General features: G+C 43.5%; 1 protein-coding gene across 2 annotated transcripts in view; it reads right to left on the bottom strand.

Moving 5' to 3' along the window:
* The window catches only part of LOC139570882 (protocadherin-15-like), a 276,263-nt gene that overhangs the window by 122,864 nt on the left and 137,618 nt on the right, over positions 1 to 15,781 (bottom strand). For both annotated transcript variants that reach the window (XM_071393180.1, XM_071393179.1), the window contains one exon: positions 13,904 to 13,997. In XM_071393180.1, coding sequence (XP_071249281.1) covers positions 13,904 to 13,997 — 94 coding nt within the window. The remainder of the gene's footprint in view (positions 1 to 13,903; positions 13,998 to 15,781) is intronic.

Raw genomic sequence — 15,781 nt, 5'->3', positions numbered from 1 at the left:
GCCCCCTCAGATCAGACCTATGCCACTCCTGCCCACCCCATGCACCCCACCCCCGCAAAGAGGGCATCAACATGGAAGTCACACATACGCCCAGGTAGTGTAGGAGTAAATGAGATGTATAGGACCGCACATAGATGTATAGGATAGCTGAACATTAAAAATAGACCACAGGAAGACAGGGAGACACATAGGCGCCTAAGACAATTGGACACACTAAGGATAGGGGAGAACAGAACAAAGAGTAGATTGACACATTAATGAAAGGGGGGGACACATGGTCTGCTGACCTGACACACTAATGATAAAAGGACCCATAGTCAGCTCCTTCTAAAAAGAAGGCTTATAGGATAGAATCTGCTGATTCCAATAAAGGCAGAACAAAGAGTACATTGACACATTAATGAAATGAAGAGACACAGAATCTGCTGACACACTAAGATAGAGGGTCCGGCCACCATTATAAACTAATTGAAAGCAGATATGGGCGTTATTGGGCGTGAACAAGTAGGAAGCTTGAACTAAAAGATAATGGTGGCGAATGACTTAAGAAAAGAAACTTCATTTGCATAAGGGATGGACATAATACTATGTGTGTATAAATATAAGAGCTAGGGCTCTGGGAAATTGTGTGTTCCGCGGGACATTCCGGATGGCAATGCTCTGTATTAAAAGCCTAATTGATTTCACAAGTTCTTACGAGTGTTATATTTCTGAGACGATGTTCCACGACAGTAGTGAGCGGGCAAACAGGCCCAACCCCCACTCTTACACTCTCCCAAGCCAACGGCATGTACCAGATGCTCAGCAGGCTCTGCTCACACTTACTGGCCTGAGGCCAAACCACGACCAACAACATTGGACACTTTATGGAACAAAAAGCCTTCACTATATCATCCTGGAATATCCAAGGCCTGAAGTCATCTGCCTTTGGCCTAAAGAGCAGGAACCCGGACTTCACCAAAGAAATCGGTAATGCAGACATTGTCATCCTGCAAGAAACATGGTATAGAGGAGACGGACCCACTGGTTGCCCTCTAGGTTACAGAGAGCTGGTAGTCCCATCCACCAAACTACCAGGTGTGAAACAGGGAAGGGACTCAGGGGGAATGCTAATTTGGTATAGAGCAGACCTAACTCACTCCATTAAATTAATCAAAACAGGAACATTTTACATTTGGCTAGAAATTCAAAAGGAAATTATCTTAACAGAGAAAAATGTCCTCCTGTGTGCTACCTATATCCCCCCACTAGAATCCCCATACTTTAATGAAGACAGCTTCTCCATCCTGGAGGGGGAAATCAATCATTTCCAGGCCCAGGGACATGTATTAGTCTGTGGCGACCTAAATGCCAGAACTGGACAAGAACCTGACACCCTCAGCACACAGGGGGACAAACACCTGCCTGCAGGTGACAGCATTCCCTCCCCCATATGCCCCCCTAGGCACAACTATGACAACATAACCAACAAAAACGGGTCACAACTCCTGCAGCTCTGTCGCACGCTGGATATGTACATAGTCAATGGTAGGCTTCGAGGGGACTCCTATGGTAGGTACACCTATAGCTCATCTCTTGGCAGTAGCACTGTAGACTACTTTATCACTGACCTCAACCCAGAGTCTCTCAGAGCGTTCACAGTCAGCCCACTGACACCCCTATCAGACCACAGCAAAATCACAGTCTACTTGAACAGAGCAATACTCAATCATGAGGCATCAAAGCCAAAGGAACTGAGTAACATTAAGAAATGCTATAGATGGAAGGAATGCAGTTTGGAAACCTACCAAAAAACAATTAGGCAACAGCAAATTCAATCCCTTTTAGACAACTTCCTGGGTAAAATGTTCCACTGCAATAGTGAAGGTGTAAACTTGGCAGTAGAAAATCTTAACAGTATATTTGACCTCTCAGCTTCCCTATCAAATCTAGAAATCTCAAATAGAAATCCGAAGAATATGAACAACAATGACAAATGGTTTGATAAAGAATGCAAAAATCTAAGAAATAAATTGAGAAACCTGTCCAACCAAAAACATAGAGACCCGGAAAACCTGAGTCTACGCCTTCACTATGGTGAATCGCTAAAACAATACAGAAATACACTACGGAAAAAGAAGGAACAGCACGTCAGAAATCAGCTCAATGTAATTGAAGAATCCATAGACTCTAACCAATTCTGGGAAAATTGGAAAACACTAAACAAACAACAACACGAAGAATTATCTATCCAAAATGGAGATGTATGGGTAAACCACTTCTCCAATCTTTTTGGCTCTATAACAAAGAATAAAGAGCAAAAACATATACATGATCAAATACAAATCCTAGAATCAACTATTAAAGACTACCAGAACCCACTGGATTCTCCAATTACAGGACAAAATAAAAACCCTCCAACCCAAAAAGGCCTGTGGTGTTGATGGTATCCTTAATGAAATGATCAAATATACAGACAACAAATTCCAATTGGCTATACTAAAACTCTTTAACATCATCCTTAGCTCTGGCATCTTCCCCAATATTTGGAACCAAGGACTGATCACCCCAATCCACAAAAGTGGAGACAAATTTGACCCCAATAACTACCGTGGAATATGCGTCAACAGTAACCTTGGGAAAATACTCTGCATTATCATTAACAGCAGACTCGTACATTTCCTCAATGAAAACAATGTACTGAGCAAATGTCAAATTGGCTTTTTACCAAATTACCGTACAACAGACCATGTATTCACCCTACACACCCTAATTGACAACCAAACAAACCAAAACAAAGGCAAAGTCTTCTCATGCTTTGTTGATTTCAAAAAAGCCTTCGACTCAATTTGGCATGAGGGTCTGCTATACAAATTGATGGAAAGTGGTGTTGGGGGTAAAACATACGACATTATAAAATCCATGTACACAAACAACAAGTGTGCGGTTAAAATTGGCAAAAAACACACACATTTCTTCACACAGGGTCGTGGGGTGAGACAGGGATGCAGCTTAAGCCCCACCCTCTTCAACATATATATCAACGAATTGGCGCGGGCACTAGAACAGTCTGCAGCACCCGGTCTCACCCTACTAGAATCCGAAGTCAAATGTCTACTGTTTGCTGATGATCTGGTGCTTCTGTCACCAACCAAGGAGGGCCTACAGCAGCACCTAGATCTTCTGCACAGATTCTGTCAGACCTGGGCCCTGACAGTAAATCTCAGTAAGACCAAAATAATGGTGTTCCAAAAAAGGTCCAGTCGCCAGGACCACAAATTCCATCTAGACACCGTTGCCCTAGAGCACACAAAAAACTATACATACCTCGGCCTAAACATCAGCACCACAGGTAACTTCAACAAAGCTGTGAACCATCTGAGAGACAAGGCAAGAAGGGCCTTCTATGCCATCAAAAGGAACATAAATTTCAACATACCAATTAGGATCTGGATAAAAATACTTGAATCAGTCATAGAGCCCATTGCCCTTTATGGTTGTGAGGTCTGGGGTCCGCTCACCAACCAAGATTTCACAAAATGGGACAAACACCAAATTGAGACTCTGCATGCAGAATTCTGCAAAAATATCCTCCGTGTACAACGTAGAACACCAAATAATGCATGCAGAGCAGAATTAGGCCGATACCCACTAATTATCAAAATCCAGAAAAGAGCCGTTAAATTCTACAACCACCTAAAAGGAAGCGATTCCCAAACCTTCCATAACAAAGCCATCACCTAGAGAGATGAACCTAGAGAAGAGTCCCCTAAGCAAGCTGGTCCTAGGGCTCTGTTCACAAACACAAACACACCCCACAGAGCCCCAGGACAGCAACACAATTAGACCCAACCAAATCATGAGAAAACAAAAAGATAATTACTTGACACATTGGAAAGAATTAACAAAAAAACAGAGCAAACTAGAATGCTATTTGGCCCTAAACAGAGAGTACACAGTGGCAGAATACCTGACCACTGTGACTGACCCAAACATAAGGAAAGCTTTGACTATGTACAGACTCAGTGAGCATAGCCTTGCTATTGAGAAAGGCCGCCGTAGGCAGACCTGGCTCTCAAGAGAAGACAGGCTATGTGCACACTGCCCACAAAATGAGGTGGAAACTGAGCTGCACTTCCTAACCTCCTGCCCAATGTATGACCATATTAGAGAGACATATTTCCCTCAGATTACACAGATCCACAAAGAATTCGAAAACATATCCAATTTTGATAAACTCCCATATCTACTGGGAGAAATTCCACAGTGTGCCATCATAGCAGCAAGATTTGTGACCTGTTGCCACAAGAAAAGGGCAACCAGTGAAGAACAAACACCATTGTAAATACAACCCATATTTATGCTTATTTATTTTAACTTGTGTGCTTTAACCATTTGTACATTGTTACAACACTGTATATATATAATATAACATTTGTAATGTCTTTATTGTTTTGAAACTTCTGTATGTGTAATGTTTACTGTTAATTTGTATTGTTTATTTCACTTTTGTATAATATCTACCTCACTTGCTTTGGCAATGTTAACACATGTTTCCCATGCCAATAAAGCCCCTTGAATTGAATTGAATTGAGAGAGAGAGAGAGGGATGCCCCGACCTCTCAGAATAAGGTGGCCCTCTGTGTTCTAATGTTGAATGAAGGATTGTAGGGACCCTGAAGGGACCCTGAACTCCAATCCTCACCCTCTCCAGGGGCCCATAACCGCATCGAGGTGTGCGGTTGTCTCTGTGTGTGTGTGTGTGTGTGTGTGTGTGTGTGTGTGTGTGTGTGTGTGTGTGTGTGTGTGTGTGTGTGTGTGTGTGTGTGTGTGTGTGTGTGTGTGTGTGTGTGCGTGTGTGTGTGCGTGTGTGTATCAGTGGTGTAAAGTACTTACATAAAAATACTTTAAAGTACTACTATTTGGGGGTATCTGTACTTTACTTTACTCTTTATATTTTTGGCAACTTATACTTCACTACATATTTTTTCCCTGACACCCAAAAGTACTCGTTACATTTTGACAGGAAAATGATCCAATTCACAAACTAATCAAGAGAACATCCCTGGTCATCCCTACTGCATCTGATCTGGCAGACTCACGAAACACAAATTCTTTATTTGTAAATTATGTCTGAGTGTTGGAGTATGCCCCTGGTTATCCGTCAAAAAGAAAGAAAACAAAATTGTGCCGCCTGGTTTGCTTAATATAAGGAATTTGAAAAGATTTTTACTTTTGATACTTAAGTATTCTTAAAAACAAATACTTTAGACTTTTTCTCAAGTATTTTTTTACTGGGTGACTTTTACTTAAGTCATTTTCTATTAAGGTATCTTTACTTTTACTCAAGCATGACAATTTAGTACTTTTCCCACCACTCGTGTGCATGTACGGGTGTGGACTTGCAAACATGTGAGCTTGTGTGTGTCTATTATGATGGAGTCCCCATGGGAGCAGGACAATTACTGGCTGCCCCTGCAACCCATCAGGTGTAATAAAGTGAAATACAGTTGAGGAGATTATAGTGTTCGATATATATAGAGTGGGAGAGATTGTGTGCAATTGACTAGTGAGAGGGTAGACAAAGAGGGAGCATCATGAAAGAATGACAGAGCGAGAAAGAGATAGATAGAGAGATGTGATTTGAGGTGCCCAAGGGTTCTGTAATTATAACAGAACTTGTGTAACCATGGGAACCTGACAGGGAGAGAGCAGCCCCCCCTTGTGATTCCCCTACATACACTACATGAGAGAAACACAAGAAGAGGTCTAATAGAGTGATATATAGTTGAGGCGGAGATGATGGGTTTAGATATGTAGAGTGGGAGAGATTGACAAGTGAGATAGAGAGAGGGTAGACAAAGAGAGCGCATCAGGAAAGAATGACAGGGAAAGAGAGAGAGAATGAGAGAGAGATGTGATGTGAGGTGCCCAAGGGTTCTGTAATTATAACAGAACTTGTGTAACCATGGGAACCTGACAGGGTGAGAGCTGGACCCCCCTCGTGATTCCCCTACATACACTACATGACAAAAATTATATGGACACCTGCTCGTCGAACATCTCATTCCAAAATCATGGGCATTAATATGGAGTTGGTCCCACCTTTGCTGCTCTAACAGCCTCCACTCTCCTGGGAAGGTTTTCCACTAGACGTTGGAAAATTGCTGCGGGGACTTGCATCCATTCAGCCACGAGCATTAGTGAGGTCGGTCACTGATGTTGGCCGATCAGGCCTGGCTCGCAGTCGGCGTTCCAATTCATCCCAAATGTGTTCGATGGGGTTGAGGTCAGGCCAGTCAAGTTCTTCCACAAAAATCTTGATAAACCATTTCTGTATGGATCTTGCTTTGTGTACGGGGGCATTGTCATGGTGAAACAGGAAAGGGCTTTCCCCAAACTGTTGCCACAAAGTTGGACGCACAGAATCATCTAGAATGTAATTGTATGCTGTAGCGTTAAGATGTCCCTTTACTGGAACTAAGGGGCCAAGCCCAAACCATGAAAAACAGCCCCAGACCATTATTCCTCCTCCACCAAACTTTACAGTTGCCACTATGCATCAGGTAGCGTTCTCATGGCATCCGCCAAATGCAGATTTGTCCGTCGGACTGCCAGATGGTGAAGCGTGATTCATCCCTCCAGACAACGCATTTCCACTGCTCCAAAGTCCAGATTTTAGGTATGTGTGCGGCTGCTCTGCCATGGAAACCCATTTCATTAAGCTCCTGACGAACAGTTCTTGTGCTCACGTTGCTTCCAGAAGCAGTTTGGACCTCGGTCGTGAGTGTTGCAACCGAGAACAGACCATTTTTACACACTACGTATTTCAACACTCGGAGGTCCCCTTCTGTGAGCTTGTGTGGCCAACCACTTCGAAAGCTAAGCCGTTGTTGCTCCTAGATGTTTCTACTTCACAATAAAAGCAGCAACATTTGACCGGGGCAGCTCTAGCAGGGATGAAATTTGACGAACTGGTTTGTTGGAAAGGTGGCATCCTATGACGTTGCCACATTGAAAGTCACTGAGCTCTTCAGTAAGGCCATTATACTGCCAATGTATGTCTATGGAGATTACATGGCTGGTTGTATGCTCGATTTTATGCACCTGTCAGCAACGGTGTAGCTGAAATAGCCAAATCTACTAATTTGAAGTCGTGTTCCCACACTTTTGTACATATATCTGCAGTGAAAGGTGGTAGAGCTAGAGCGGTGTTTGTCAGACCATGAGACATCCCGAAAATCAGTCTTCTCACAAAAACGTCAGGCTTCAAAAGGGTCACTCAACCGAGACTGCTATTCTCTGTGTCACAGAGCCTCTCCACACTGCAAAAGCTGACTCTCTATCCTCTGTTCTCTTCCTCCTAGATCTATCTGCTGCCTTTGACAACCTGAACCATCAGATCCTCCTCTCCACCCTCTCAGGGTTGGGCGTCTCAGGCTATGCACACTCTTGGATTGCATCCTACCAGGCAGGCCGCTCCTACCAGCTGACGTGGAGAGGATCTGTGTCTGCACCACGTACTCTCACTACTGGTGTCCCCCAGGGCTCGGTTCTAGGCCCTCTCTTCTTCTCTTTATACACTAAGTCACTCGGCTCCGTCATATCCCCGCATGATCTGTCCTATCATGTTTATGCGGATGACACTCAACGACTTTCTCCTTCCCCCTTTCTGACACCCAGGTGGCAACACGCACGCATCTCTGAGTGCATGACAGATATCTCGACTTGGACGTCGGCCCATCACCTCAAACTCAACGAGACAGAACTGAACCTGGACAACACCCTGTCGTTCTCTGCAAACATCAAAGCAGTTACCCGTTCCTGCAGATTTATGCTCTACAACATCCGTAGAGTATGACCCTACCTCACACAGGAAGTGGCGCAGATCCTAATCCAGGCAATTTTCCTCTCCAGTCTGGATTACTGCAACTCGTTGTTGGCTGGCTCCCCGCTTGTTACATCAAACCCTTGCAATTTATCCAGAATGCTAAAGCCAGCCTGGTTTTCAACCTTCCCAAGTTGTCTCATGTCACCTGCTTCGCCGCACAATCCACTGGCTTCAAGTCGAAGCTCGCATCCACTACAAGAACATGGTACTTATCTACGGAACAGCAAGAGGAACTGCCCCTCGCTACCTTCAGGCTATGCTCAAATCCTTCACCACAACCCGAGCACTCCGTTCTGCCTCCTCAGTTCTCTTGGCCCTCCCACCCCTACGGGAGGGCAGCTCCCACTCAGCCCAGTCCAAGCTCTTCTCTGTCCTGGCACCCCAATGGTGGAACCAGCTTCCCCCTGAAGCTAGGACAGCAGAGTCCCTGCCCATCTTCCGAAAACATCTGAACCCTACTACTTCACAAACAGTATTTTAAATAATCCTCCTCCTCACCTGGACCCATCCCCCCCCCGGACGTCCTCCACCCGTCGGGCCGCCAACTGTGTCTGGCCTACTAGGGCCGATAGCTACAAACTGGTAGCGATCAATGAGATAGGACCTGAACCAGTCCAGGACAGTGTCTGACAAGTCCAGGTGCTTCTCCATGTGGTCCAGTAGGATGGCGTGGCTGACCCTGTTGAATGCTGCACTGAGGTCCAGAAGTATGAGGATGCTGGCAGCCCCAGAGTCAGCATTCATAAGGAGGCAATTGGTGGACCTTACCAGGGTAGTCTCTGTGCTGTGTCTAGCTCTGAAATCCGACTGGATGGCTCAAGTAGGTTGCGAGTGGTCAGATGGTTTTGGAGTTGGAGTTGGCTAGAAACTGTGCATTCGACGAGCTTACTCGGGGCATGTTGAAAATAAGCCTGTAGTTCTGGAGGTTGTCAGGGTCAGATCCAGGCTTTTTAAGTACTGGTGGGGCATATCCAGTGATGAGGGACTTTCTGTGAAGAAAGGCTCCAGAGCAGGAAAGCAGGTCTTGACAAGGGAGGTGGGGATAGGGTCAAGTGAGCAAGTGGTGGAGTGACAGTGATGAAGGTGGAAAACCTTGACTCAGTGCGCTTAGGACTGGGTAGGTCAAATACTGAGACTGGAGAGGACAGTATAGTGTTGTTGATGTTTTCAATTTTGCTTTGGAAGAAGCACGGTTTTGATTGCAACGTTCTGGGGAGGCTGAGGTAGCAGAATTGTTCACGGGTTGGAAGAGCTTGTTCACAGTAGAGAACAGCACCCAGGAGTTACCACTGCCGTTGCTGTTCAGTTGGGAGTAATAGGATGTTTGAGCTACATTTAAGGCCTGTATTCTTGCTGATGTTGCTCATACATCTGCGTATGTACAGTTAGCCCAGTTATATTATACCGTTGAAGCCTTTGTAAACACATTCTTAAAGGGGGGATAACTAACATCACCAGGCAAATTTGGCCAATTGAGGTTAGCTCTGATTCAATAAAGGAAGGCTCAATCTCAATAGCCCCCCTTAGCCTTCCCCCTCGTTTCCGAATGTCCTTCAGTGGGGGGATTTCTTTCGAAAATGGAGCAACTAGTGGTAGGGATAGCAAAAAAAAACTACGGAACAGGACATCACTACATCACTCGCGAGCAGCAGAAGCAGCCAAAGGATAACTTACCACGTAATTGATTGACGATGAGCCTTGTGTTTTTCACAATGCCTGTACTGGTGGCAGTAATAGCTTTCCTTATATTTCTTATGCAACAAATATGTACTTACCATATGAGCAACACATGACAACTGTAAAACATCAATGTGCCTGTAATGTAGCCATCCTCTGTCTGTCGTTCAATGTGGAGTAGTACTGAAGCAGGACGTTCCATAATAGCAGTTTGACATTTAACAGTTGCATTTCCTTCACTTCGTCATTTTAAATCCAACATTTCTTGGGGATTAATGACTGAGTGGACGCAATTAAAAATGAAATCCACTGTTCTGAACTAACGTTTAAACCAAACGTTTTAGGGCCCATACACTGATCGGCTACATACAGTGCCTATAGAAAATCTACACTCCCCCTTGAATTTCATAATTTCATTGTGTTACAATGTGGGATTACAATTGATTTAATTGTAATTTCTAGTCAACGATCTGCACAATATACTCTGTAAAGTCAACTTGGATTTAAAAAAATATGTTTTAAAGATGAATGAAAGTAAAACACTAATATACGTTGATTAGATAAGTATTCACCCCCAAGGGTCAATACATGTTAGAAACACCTTTGGCAGTGATTACAGCTGTGAGAATCTTGGTTAAGTCTCATAAGAGCTTTGCACACCTGTATTGTGCAATATTGGCCCATTATTATAAAAAAATATATTAATTATCTGTCAAGGTGTTGGGGATCAGGGCTAGACAGCAATGTACAAGTCTTGCAACATATATTTTTAAGCAAATTTAAGTCAACACTAACTTACTACACAGGATTTGGCTTTGTTATTTTACTGCAGAAAGGTGAATTCCTCTCTCAGTGTATCAGACTACAACAGTTTTTCCTCTAGGATTTAGCCTGTGCTTAGCTAAATCCCGTTTCTTTTTATCCTGAGAAACTCCCCAGACTTTGCCGATGTCAAGCATACCCATACCATGATGCAGCCACCACCATGCTTGAAAATAGCGATGAAGTTATTCAGTGATGTGTTGTGTTGGATTTAGTCCAAAAATTATATTCCTTTGCAGTATTACTTGAGTGCCTTGTTGCATACATATGCATGTTTTGGAATATTTTAATTTGGCCTACTGTCATTCTTCCGTTCACTCTGTCATTTAGGTCATTATTGTGGAGTCACTACAATGTAGTTGATCCATCCTCAGTTTTCTCCCATCACAGCCATTGAACTCTTTAGCTATTATAAAACCACCAATGGTCTCATGGTGACATCCCTAAGAAGTTTCCTTCCTGTCCTGCAGCTCAGTTCAGAAAGACGACTGCATATTTGATGTGTCTGAGTGGTTTAATACATCATCCACAACATAATTATTAATTAGAGGGGCCTCCCGAGGGGCGCAGCGGTCTAAGGCACTGCATCGCAGTGCTAGAGGCATTACTACAGACCCAGGTTCGATCCCGGGCTGTGTCATAACTGGCTGTGATTGGGAGTCCCATAAGGCGGTGCACAATTGGCCCAGGCGGTGCACAACGGGAGCCTGGATGACAGGTCAGTTTGGAGGAATGTGCCTGTTCCAGGACTGGGGAACGGGCAGAGTCCGGGACAAACATCCGGTTAGCCTTATGGACTATGCTCTCTATACCCCAGATGACTGCATCCGCTAGACAGGAGGTAGGGAGGATGGTCTCGGGGTCAGACAGAGTAGCAGCAGGGCAATACAACAGTGAAAGTGCGTACGGCTTCATGTTCTTGGACCCCGGGCGGTAGGAGAGAGTGAAATTGAACCGGGTGAACTACACGGCCCAACGAGCCTGCCTAGAGTTGAGGCACTTGGCGGTGCGGAGATATTCCAGGTTCTTATGGTCAGTCCACACTAAGAATGGGTGTTCTGCCCCTTCCAACCAGTGCCTCCACTCCTCCAACGCCATCTTGACGGTGAGGAGTTCTCGATTTCCCACATCTCAGCAGGGGTAAGACGATGGGAGAGGGATAGCGCAGGGGTGGAGCTTTTGGTCCTGGGAAGAACGCTGGGACAGGACGGCACCCACTCCGACATCTGAGGTGTCGACCTCCACCACAAACTGACGGAACGGGTCCAGATGGACTAAGATGGGGGCTGTAGTGAATCGACATTTGAGGTTCGAGAACGCCTGGTCAGCTGCTGGCGACCCCATGAAGGAAACCTTGGGAGAGGTGAGTGCTGAGAGGGGGTAAGCCAGGATACTGTAACCTGCCCCTCCGGTTGGAGTCCCGCAAATTTTTCCCCCCGCTTTATCGGCCCTTTCCCCATCTCCAAGAACAGACTGAGCCCTGTTTTCCTCCACGATTAGCCTGTGCTTAGCTCTATTCTGTTTATTTTTACTCCCCCCCCAAAAAACTCCATAGTCCTTGCCGATGACAAGCATACCCATAACATGATGCAGCCACCACCATGCTTGAAAATATGAAGAGTAGTACTCTTGGATTTGCCCCCAACATAACACTTTGAATTCAGGAAAAAAATAATATTCTTTGACACATTTTTTGTAGTATTACTTTAGTGCCTTATTGCAAACAGGATGCATGTTCTGGAATATTTTTATTCTCTACAGGCTTCCTTCTTTTCACTCTGTTATTTACGTTAGTATTGTAGAGTAACTACAATGTTGTTGATCCATCCTCAGTTTTCTCCTATCACAGCCATTAAACTCAGTAACTGTTTTAAAGTCATCATTGGCCTCATGGTGAAATCCCTGAATAGTTTCCTTCCTCTCCGACAACTGAGTTAGGAAGGTCGCCTGTTTCTTTTTTTCTGCTTTGAGACAAGCGTGGAGACACGTTTTGATAAATCAATGTCAGATTTTGGTATTCACCGAATCTTTAGATATTTGGTTACAATTACTGGGAAACGGTTAGCTATGTTAAGGTGTGCTCATCACCATATTTAGTCTAGTTGGCGCATCTAGCACTGATCAGAATTCTTTTCTAGCATGTTATGATAACAATTGGATATTTTTTCTGTTCACTCGCGTAGTAGGCATAGCCTACTCCCAACCAAAATCCAATGACGTGTCTGAGAGCGTAGTCAATCAATGTGGTTTTCTTTAACTGAATTTCTGTCTGTATATTTGGTTAATTAATCTCTGGCTGGGCAATTAAGTGGAAGTGATAGCTCATCTACAATATTTGCTGACATTTATTTTGCTAATGTGTCCTAAATCAAGTGGAGGCCTAGTCTATTTTTTAACATTTAAAATTTTTATTAAACTTTATTTAAGCAGGTAAGCTAGTTGAGAACAAGTTCTCATTTACAACTGCGACCTTGCCAAGATAAAGCAAAGCAGTGCGACAGAAACAACACAGAGTTACACATGGAAAAAACAAGCGTACAGTCAATAACACTATAGAAAAAAAGTCTATATACAGTGTGTGTAAATGGCATGAGGTGGTAAGGCAATAAATAGGCCATAGTAGCAAAGTAATTACAATTTAGCAGATTAACACTGGAGTGATAGATGAGCAGATGATGATGAGCAGATGATGGTGTGTAAGTAATGATACTGGTGTGCAAAAGAGCAGCAAAGTAAATAAAAACAATATGGGGATGAGGTAGGTAGATTGGATGAGCTATTTACAGATGGACTATGTACAGCTGCAGCGATCGGTTAGCTGCTCAGATAGCTGATGTTTAAAGTTAGTAAGGGAAATGTAAGTCTCCAGCTTCAGCGATTTTTGCAATTCGTTCCAGTCACTGGCAGCAGAGAACAAGGAAAGGTGGCCAAAGGAGGTGTTGGCTTTGGGGATGACCAGTGAGATATACCTGCTGGAGCGTGTGCTACGGGTAGGTGTTGTTATTGTGACCAGTGAGCTGAGATAAGGCGGAGCTTTACCTAGCATAGACTTATAGATGATTATTTGTTATTGCTATTGACTCACACACATGCAATTGATAAAGCCTGCAGAGGTTGTGAAATATGAACTCGAGACACATGATTTTGAAAATATCGATTGCTATGGGGACAGCCAAAGTACCCTTTTAGGTTCTAGACATCACCTTTTTTTGCTAAGAGTGTATGCCTGCTCCCTACTAAGCGTAGAATTTATAGCTCATAGAAGGGCTCACGCCCATGTGGTGCGAGAGGTACAATTTTTAGGTCCTGCTTAGAGCTCATAGAAGGGCCTACGCCCATATGGTGCAACAGGTCACATTTGTAGGTCCTGCTTAGAGCACATTTTACAGCGGAGCCCAACTGGTGCAAGCGGCCCCTGTATCCTGACTGTGACCTTTGTATGAATCATAGAAAGTCAGACCTGCACATGATATCAATCAATAAAACCATCCATCCATCCATCAATCAATTTAAACTCTGAATAAAGTTTCTCACCCCTCCTAGGTTGCCATCAGAGGCAGTGACAATGAGACGATACTGGTCAGTGGTCTCCCTGTCTAGGGGCTTTCCCAGAAGCAGCAGGCCTATCCTGTAGAGGGAGAGACAACAACACACAGCAGCATTAGTAAACAGCTAAATTCATACTGTATTACATCCATCAGGATTGTACCGCTAAATATGCAAATTTTCGAACAAACCATATATGTATTGTGTAATATGATGTTATAGGACTGTCATCTGATGAAGTTTGAGAAGGTTAGTGAAAAAATTAATATCTTTTGCTGGTTTATTCGCTATCGCTAACGTTCCTTGATTGAATGTGGCTGTGTGGTAGGCTATTGTAGTAAGCTAATATAATGCTATATTGTGTTTTCGCTGTAAAACACTTAAAAAGATTTATACCTGAAATATGCATATTTTTCGAACAAAACATATGCTATACAATAAATATGTTATCAGACTGTCATCTGATGAAGTTGTTTCTTGGTTAGTGACTATTTATATCTTTATTTGGTCGAATTTGTGATAGCTACCTATGCAGTAAAAAAAATGGTGGAAATATGCGGTTGGGTCTTTTGCTATCGTGGTTAGCTAATAGAAATACATATTGTGTTTTCCCTGTAAAACATTTTAAAAATCGGAAATGATGGCTGGATTCACAAGATGTGTATCTTTCATCTGGTGTCTTGGACTTGTGATTTCATGATATTTAGATGCTAGTATTTACTTGTGGCGCTATGCTAGGCTATGCTAGTCAGCTTTTTTACTGATGAGGGTGCTCCCCGATCCGGGATGGTGACTCGTGAGAAGTTAATCTCCATCCAGACAGAATTTGGGGATTCTAATCGGATAACTTACTTTCCTGTCACTGTCCTCGTTAGTTCCCTCCCCAGTGACTCTTCGATGACTGGATAAGCTACATTATGGTATAAGTCCACAAGTCCCTCTAGTGAGCTAAGCTTTCCATCATATTGCAGGGACTTATCTAATACTTTCACGTCAGCGAGGGGGAGTGAACATGTGTAAAGGGATGGGTGTGGGTTCTAAAATTGGAAACTGTTTCTTTTCAGTCTAGACTCTACACTGAGAAACACACACAAATCCCTATAACACCTGGATATGACTTATCAAGGGAATGCCAAAGGTAAAAAACACAATAGTGTACAAAACCAACACCTAACCTGTTTTGGATTTACAGAAAGGAACATACAAAATAAATCCTCTTTAAAATTACAAGAGTCCTTGGTGACTCATTTCTATCATAAGGAGGCGGAATCCTTAATTTACAGAGTTTTGTTGCAGTTTACTGTTTGCAGGCAGCGCTGTGAAGAGGAGAGAGACAGCGAGAGAGAGAGAGCAGTAAACTGAACTGGCCATCATTTATTACAGCAGGATTGAACAGCAATAGTAAAAACAAATCTGCTTAGGACAATGAGGTGGATCAGCTGGTGTACTTAAGACCAATGTTCCCTCTAAACTGTGCACATTCCTGCGCAGAAATGTGACCCGTTTCAGGAAACTAGGCGTATGTCGCGGTTCACTACTTCACAGTAGAGACATTTGAATGTAAACTTTTTTTAAATCAAAATGCATTTTTATTGCAGAAATGCCTTCTGGAGCATGTGAACTTCCATGTGCCTTAATAACAAACTTGTATGCCATCTGTAAATACGAATAAAATAGTTGAATTACAAGCCTTGTTGGTTTAGCCACAGAAAAAGTCAGCAACCTTCCCGCTAGCCATGATTGGCTGAGATAATGACTGGGCTGGACATGTCGAGAGATGAGTTCAGATTGGTCTGCCAGCACGCTTCTGTCTATTTGAGCTGGTCAGTATGTCAAACCAAAAATCTAATCAAATTTTATTAGTCA

Source organism: Salvelinus alpinus, chromosome 3 (genome assembly GCF_045679555.1).
Source record: "Salvelinus alpinus chromosome 3, SLU_Salpinus.1, whole genome shotgun sequence".
Classification (NCBI taxonomy): Eukaryota; Metazoa; Chordata; class Actinopteri; order Salmoniformes; family Salmonidae; genus Salvelinus; species Salvelinus alpinus.
This window is presented reverse-complemented; position numbering and strand designations above follow the sequence as displayed.